This window comes from Piliocolobus tephrosceles, chromosome 16, assembly GCF_002776525.5.
Source record: "Piliocolobus tephrosceles isolate RC106 chromosome 16, ASM277652v3, whole genome shotgun sequence".
In the NCBI taxonomy this organism is placed as follows: Eukaryota; Metazoa; Chordata; class Mammalia; order Primates; family Cercopithecidae; genus Piliocolobus; species Piliocolobus tephrosceles.
The window spans coordinates 72,016,277-72,023,654 of record NC_045449.1 but is presented as its reverse complement, the minus strand read 5'-3'; the positions used below and the strand labels follow the sequence as shown (position 1 = coordinate 72,023,654).

At 60.6% G+C, this 7,378-nt stretch overlaps 1 protein-coding gene across 6 annotated transcripts; it reads left to right on the top strand.

Annotated features, from left to right (window-relative positions):
- The first annotated feature begins 218 nt into the window (after nt 1-218).
- LOC111542351 (probable low-specificity L-threonine aldolase 1) lies at nt 219-7,198 on the top strand. Of its 6 annotated transcripts, none has more exons than XR_002731519.3 (3): nt 219-447; nt 1,559-1,610; nt 4,353-7,198. XR_002731519.3 is itself a non-coding variant. In XM_023211667.3 (3 exons), the coding sequence occupies exons 1-3, from the start codon at nt 261-263 to the stop codon at nt 5,537-5,539; spliced, it is 513 nt and encodes a 170-aa protein (XP_023067435.1). In that variant the 5' UTR covers nt 219-260; the 3' UTR covers nt 5,540-7,198. The 6 variants fall into 6 exon arrangements, 3 of the variants coding, with proteins under 3 accessions (XP_023067435.1, XP_023067433.1, XP_023067434.1); XM_023211667.3 differs by lacking the exon at nt 1,559-1,610 and having other exon boundaries at nt 4,353-4,429; nt 5,291-7,198; XM_023211665.3 differs by lacking the exon at nt 1,559-1,610 and having other exon boundaries at nt 4,353-4,504; nt 5,287-7,198.
- The last annotated feature ends 180 nt before the right edge of the window (nt 7,199-7,378 follow it).

The window sequence follows — 7,378 nt, the reverse complement described above, 5'->3', positions numbered from 1 at the left end:
AAAGCGAGACTCTGTTTCTCTCACACACACACACACACAAAACAAAAAACAACAAACAAACAAACAAACAAACAAAGGAAACTCGCTCGGCCTCGGTTTCTCCTTCATTGAGCAGAACCTTGTGCTCCAGCATCACGGGCTCGCTGGTTCTCCTCCGCGACGCAGCATGAACTACAACTCCCAGCGTGCCACGGGGCCCGTTCTCAGACGCTCGCGCAGGCACGCCGCGAGGGCGCGCGAACTACAACTCCCAGCGTGCCATGGGTCCCGCTCCCTGGACCCCCGGCCCAGGGCGGCTGCTTCCCCACTCTAGGAATTCTGGCCGCACCGACCTCGCCGCTCCCGCCGCCCTCGCTGGGGAGTACAAAAGTCAGCAGCTCCCGCCGGGGTGGGGATCCGGGCGCTGCCCGCGCCATGCTCCGCAGACTGGCCCGAGCGACGGCCCCGGTACGTGGAGCTCTCCGGGCGCGGGGGTCTGGGAGCCTCGCGGAGGTCGCAGCCCCCGGGGTGGGCCTGCGCAGCCACAAGGTGACCACGCCCAGGCCGGCCATGAGTCGCGCCATGGCAGAGGCGGTCGTGGGGGACGACTACGGCGAAGACCGGGGTGCAGGCCGGGGGTCGTGGAGGCGGCAACAGAGCGCTGTCCGTGGTGGACTGGGACGCAGGGGAGGTGGCCCTGCTGGCGCTGAAAATCCGTATATGCCTAGTGTTCCATTATTGGAACGCTAAGCATCTGGGAGGTATTTATATCCTACTGCTCAAGGTCATCGCCAAGGTCTGATGGCAACAATTCAAAAAATTGCAACCTCCGACATAAATGGGTTTAATGAACACCTACCACAGGATAGGCTTGCCCTCTGCGTGCCTGCGGCTGTAATCTGAAAGTTAGAAATGCAGATTCCAGCCGGGCACAGTGGCTCATGCCTGTAGTCCTAGCATTTTGAGAGGCTGAGGCGGGAGGATCACGAGGTCAGGAGTTTGAGACCAGCCTGGCCAACATGGTGAAACCCCATCTCTACTAAAAATGCAAAAATTAGCCGGGTGTGGTGGTGGGCGCCTGTAATCCCAGCTTCTCAGGAGGCTGAGGCAGGAGAATCACTTGAACCCGGGAGGCAGAGGTTGCAGTGAGCCGAGATATCCCACTGCAGTCCAGCCTGTACAACAAGAGCGAGACTCCATCTCAAAAAAAAAAAAAAAAAGAAAGAGGCCGGGCGCGGTGGCTCAAGCCTGTAATCCCAGCACTTTGGGAGGCCAAGGCAGGCGGATCATGAAGTCAGGAGATCAAGACCATCCTGGCTAACACGGTGAAACCCTATCTCTACTAAAAATACAAAAAGAAATCAGCTGGGTGTGGTGGTGAGCCCTGTGGTCCTAGCTACTCGGGAGCCTGAGGCAGGAGAATGGCATGAACCCGGGAGGCGGAGCTTGCGGTGAGCCGAGATCACGCCACTGCACTCAAGTCTGGGCGACAGAGCAAGGCTGTGTCTCAAAAAGAAAGAAAGAAAGAAAAGAAATGCAGATTCTCAGGGCCCGCTGAAGAGAACCTGCATTTCTACAGGCTCACCAGGTGGTTGTGTGTGCCCTGCATTGTCACCCAGCTGCCCCCTGAGGTGAGTGATGGCCAGTCTTGCGCAGGAGGGCTCTGAGATGTGGAGGGAGGTGCTCCAGGCCCCATACTTAGTAAATGGCTGCACCAAGGTTTGAACCCGGGTCTTCTGACTCTGAAACCCATAACTGTTCTGCACTGCCTTCCCCCACAGAAGGCAAACGGAAAATAGATGTAGAAAGGGGCAGGTTCTACAGGCTGCACCTCACAAGGAGTGGGTTCTAATAACCTAGGGAGTGTCTCCAGGGTACAGCGACCCCCAGCCCCAGCCCTGGGCTGTGAGTTGCCGTAGTGAACCACTTTGACTGTTGGGGTGTGCACACCCCTCAGCTAGGATAGGACAAGCCATGGGGTCGCCAGTTGGATCCCGAGGTCCCGTCTGTTAAGGGGTGGCTGGGGCTGAGCATGTATCCAGCTGCCGCCTAGTGTTGCCGGAGATGCTGACCTCCATCCTCCCAGGCAGCCTCACATGTCAACAAGTCACTGCTACTCAAGGAGATGGGGAGGTGCTTGAGTTGACGGGAGTCTATAGAAGGTGCCCTGGGAAGCAGAGGATGGGGAGAGGATGGGGAGAGGCTGTGGCTCATGGGGAGGGGTGCTTCCCAGAGGGACCCTCCTGCAGGCTGAGTGGAAGCATCCCAGGCAGGGAAGGAAGTGCCGGCTCACAGGGCAGGGGGCTGCAGGAGCAGAAGCAGACTAGTGAGAAAGGTCTTCAGGGCTCAGGTGAGTATGTGGCAGGAGTGGAGAGTGCAGGAGGCTCTGAGGAGCTAGGGGCAGAGGCCAGGTCACGCCAGCCCTGAGTGTCATGCTAAGGACTTGATGCCACAGTTGCGGGGGACCACAGTGGGCTTTACAGCAAGAGTGGGAGCCTTCCTCGCCCTCTGGCTGCACCCTCATGCCCTGTCCAGTCCCCCAGTCACCCCTCCTGATGAGGAAAGGAAGTCAGCAGAGAAACCACAGGCCCCACCTGCAGAGGGCTGAGGGGAAAGGAAGTGAGACAGGTGTGAGGCCTGCCAGAGACGGGTTCAAACCACAAGAGAGGCTCTTGGGGGGAGCGGGGAGAGGCCATGGCCCTGGGGAGGTGGGTGCAGAGTTCACTGAGGGCCCTGTGGAGCTGGATGTGTGGTTCCTAAGCCCACAGAGTGTGCAGCTGGTGGACGGGGCTCCAAACCCACTTGGCTGCTCACCAGAGCCTCGGGCTAGGGGCCTCACCTGGGCTCAGGGCATGCTCTGACCCAAGTGACACAGGGAAAGCAGTGTGGACGGTGCTGACACCCGACTATGCGGGCACAATGGCTTCCCTGTCCCTCCACAGAGCTGCAAGACATGCCTGTGGAGCTGCTAGGGCTGGAGCGCACCCTCTTTGTGCCCGCCAACGCTATGACCAACCTCATCTCTGGTGAGCGCAGGGTGACTTCTGTCTACCCAGCGGGTCCTCAGTGCATACGGGGAGCTGTGACACTCGTGGACCACATTCCTGCATTTCTGTTTGGTTCAGCCCGTGGGGAGCCCTGGAAAGAGATGGGGAGGAAGAGAGTGGGGGCTGCAGGTCTGCTCCTCCCCAGCTCCTCTTCCGAGGGTCCCCAGGGCCTTGGGGCCAACGCCAGGGACCTCTCCACACAGCCCTGGCTCTGGGTTCCTGCAGCCACGCCTTCCTGTCACCCCTCAGGCCTGTCCTCCGGGCTTCCCTGCTCCTGCCTCCCCTCAGTAAACCATCCCATGATTAAACACTGCCAGTTTCCCAGTGTGTGTGCGCCATCTGTTTCCTGCCAGGGTCTGACTGCTGCAGGTGCCTTGGCGGCTTGTCCACCAAGAAGCAGCATTGCAGCAACTTCTCCAGCAGGTGATGCTCTGTGGAGGGGCCTCGGGGCGCAGGTGTGCAGGCTGGGCGTGGCCCAGCGATTCCCAGCACAGCGTGGCCATCCTAGACTTGTGTGTTTAATGGGATGGTTTTCCAGCACATGGCACCGAGGTGTCTTGAAGGTGCTGTTTCCTTGCCGGCCTCGGGCACTTGAGTTGGCTGTAGCCTTAGGGCTCAGCCTGGCCACACTGAGCAGGGCCACATGCCTCCAGACTCAGTGCCAAGACCTGCCCTGCTTCTGTCTCAGTTGATGTACCACTGCCAGTGCCAGGGCTCCCAGCTCCTCCTTGGGCAGGAGTGCCACCTCCACATCTATGAGCAGGGTGGGGTGGCTCAGGTAAGGAGCAGGCACTGCTCACCTGGGGCCCTGGGCATCCTTCAGCCAGCACAAGCTGCTCGGGGTAAGGCACCAGGCTGAGACCTGCAGAGGGAAGAAAGGGACAGCCACGGAGAAGCTGGCTGGGATGGTGGCCTCTCCAGGGGAGGAAGGAAGGAGAGCAGAGCCCCAGATTTGCCACGTGGGGGCGGCAGCGGCTGGGGCTGGCCCCAGGCTTGCCGGGCAGACACCTGGGCGGTGCTTGGTGCCTGCTGCCCTCTAGTGGGCACTCAGAGCACTCCCGCGCTCCCGACAGGAGCCAGACAGCAGCATCTGAAGAGTTAACAGGGGAGGGGCCCAGTGCCCCCCAGCTGTGACGTCTGTCCAGGTGCACAGAGCAGAGGAAAGGCTCCAAGGCCCAGAGCTCAGGGGAGCCAGCACAGGACTCAGGGTCTGGCTCCTTACTCCAGAGGAGCCCCCCACTCCGCCAGGAGGTGCCCCTGGACCCCTCAGCCCTCATCCCCTCCCTGACCCACAGATTGCTAGAGTGTACTCTCACTCCCTTCCAGACCTGCCCCATGGCACCCTGGACCTGGCTGAGCTGGAGAGGATGATCACACGGGGCCTCCGGAGCCCCTCCCACCAGGTCTGCGAGCTCATTTGCCTGGAGAACTCACACAGCACCTTGAGGGGGCCGGGTCCTCTCCATCGACTACCTACGCCCAGTAGGCCCGGCCCCACCACGGTGCGCCCCCCACCAGCCTGATCCTGGCTTCCTGTGCCCCTGGCCCATCCTGGGGTTCAGTCCCCTCTGATTTGTGCCATGGGCACCCATCAGTGGCCAGACCTGTCACAGGAAGGACACATGTATGGTCCTAGGCTGAGACACAAAGGGAATTATTGCCCCAGGCCAGGGCCCCTAGTCCCTGCACCAGCCCAAGAGCAGAGATGCCCCCACCTCCAAGCCCCGAGAGCCGAGTCCCAGAGCAGCGCCAGGGCCTGCTGCCTTGGCCTGGAAACACGCGCCCCATCAGGCTGTAGGAACAAGCGCGTGTGAGTGCCCTGCACCTGGTCCTCGCCACCCACATACGAGGTGAGGAGGCCGCAGTGGCTGAGCTCTGCTGTTCACCAGACACTAATTGGGCAGCAGCCTAACTCTCCAAGCCTTGCGTTTCTTGCCTGTGAAATGGGAGCAGTGGCGTCTCCCTCGAGTTGTCGTGAAGCCTAAATGAGGTGACATACATTTACCCTTGGCCCACGGCTAGCATTTGGCCCATGGTCAGTGTGCGACAAAGCTGGGTTAAATGTGCACCCCCAGCCCCTCCCAGAGCCCAGCACGGAGGCTCAGGCAGCACAGCCTGACTGCTCAGGTCCCAGATCACCAGAGCCAGTCACCAGCCAGGTCTCCTGATCCCTCATGATTCCTCAGGCAGCTAAGCCCAGACCCCTCTTCCCTCTATGCCTCCCTCAGGCCTGGCCCCTCTGACTGCATGCACCTCGTCCCCAGGTGCACCTCCTGGCCCAGACCTACAAGGCCCAGGTCCACCTGGATGGGGCCCAGCTGATGAACACGGCACTGGCCCTGCATGTCCCACCACCCACATTGTGGAGCACTGTGACTCTGTCTTTCTGCCTCTCCAAGGTGGGAAAGCCCTGGGCTGGCCTCCCACAGCAGGTGGGGCGGGGCGCCCCAGCAGGAGGCAGTGTTGGTTTCCTGAGCTCCATCCCTGGCAGCCGGCCCCAGGTTCCCCTTTAACACCTCTGCAGACAGGGCTATGCATCTGTGCCTACCCTGGCCCAAGGACAGGGATGTGTGCTGGCAGGAGTCTCTCTTCTCCACCTCCCAGGGCCTGAGCGCCCCAGTAGGGTCCCTGGCTGGGAGGCCCAAGGACTTCACTGAAGAAGCTTGGTGCCTCCAAAAAGCCCTGGATGGAGGCGTGCACCAGGTGGGGGTGCTGGCCGCCCCTGGTGGGACTGGCTGACACGGAGCAGGCACTGCAGCGGGACCACGTGAACGCCCAGAGATTCACCAGAGGTGCCTGGACAGGACACCCCACCCTCGCTTCCCTGTGCTTCCTCTGACTTGGCCTGAGCTGTGCCGTGGGGGGTCCCCCAGCAGGTCTGCAGGCTTCTGGACCCTGGGACTCAGGGTGGCCATTGAGTCACTAGGGCGGGACCCAGGGCACCAGCTGCTTCAGCAGGCCCTACTCAGTGCAGAGTCCAGCCTGAGGAAGCCCTCGGTGGATGGCCAGGATTGTAATGTCCGCAGCGTCTGGCAGAGCCTCTAACCCGCGTCTTGCATCTCTTCACTGAGTCCTCCAACAACCCCCTGACGTCCCTCCTTCACAATGAGGAAACAGAGGCCCAGAGGGGTCATAGGTTTGTCTGAGATCACACAGCTAAACGCAGCAGAGCCCAGTCTGTGTGACTGCAAAGGTCCGGCTCTTCCTTCCCCCACTGCAACTGGACTGCCCCCTGCCTCCCGGGTGACCTCTCTGGGCAGTGGGGTCAGGGTCAGGGCCTGGGGTGGTCTCCACTCACCTCAGGACCTGGCCCAGGACTCCAGGAGCTGGTGTTGTCCGTCTGCTCCCTTGATCCCACCTTCATGGAGACAGACATGGTGACGGTGAGCGTGGCTGGTTGCGGGCTGGGAGCGCTGATGAGATGGCCCACGCTGGCCACGTGGCGTGCATGCCACTGTTCCTATGGACAGAGCAGTCGCCGTGTGGCACCGCGACATCTGGGCACAGGACACTGAACTGGTGCTGAGGAAGTGGGAGTTTGTGCTGAGGCCGTTGGCATCCTGAGGACGGAGTGGCCGGACCCTGTGCCCGGGCTGGGATGGAAGCAGGGAGTGGAGGTGCTCCCAGCAAGCAGGGAATGGAGGTGCTCCCAGCAAGCAGGCAGCAGAGGAGGCGTTACCTGCTCCTGGGGCTCTTTGATCCCCTTCACCCCCACAACACTCAGGGTCAGGACCTCCCTGTGCTTGTCAGCACACCCTGAGTTCCTCCAGTGTCTGGGACAGGGTGCAGGGACAGGAAGGACACCCTTCTAGCTCCCATCACCAGAGCTCGGGAGGCAGCAGGGCCGGCCTTCGCTCTGGGTCACAGAGGAGCCTTTTGTTCAGGGCCGCATGGCCAGTGACAGCTTCCTGAGTTGAGGAAGGGAACCGTGAGAAGGAAGCAGTAAGGGATATGGTAACTTGATGGTGAGGGCTTTAACTGCCGTGGTGAGGGATTTCCACTTTATCTTGTGGTCCTCTAATACGTCTTTTCCTTTTTAGGAAATAAATTACTGAGGGCCGGGCATGGTGATGTGAGCCACCAGCACTTTGGGAGGCCGAGGCAGGCAGATCACTTGAGGTCAGGAGTTGGAGACCAGCCTGGCCAACATGGTGAAACCCCATCTCTACTAAATATACAAAAATTAGCCAGGCATGGTGGTGCATGCCTGTAATCCCAGTTACTCGGGAGGCAGAGGTGAGAGAATCGCTTGAACTGGGGAGGTGGAGGTTGCAGTGAGCCAAGATTGCACCACTGCACTCCAGCCTGGGTGACAGAGCAAGACTCCATCTCAAAAAAAAAAAAAAAGAGAA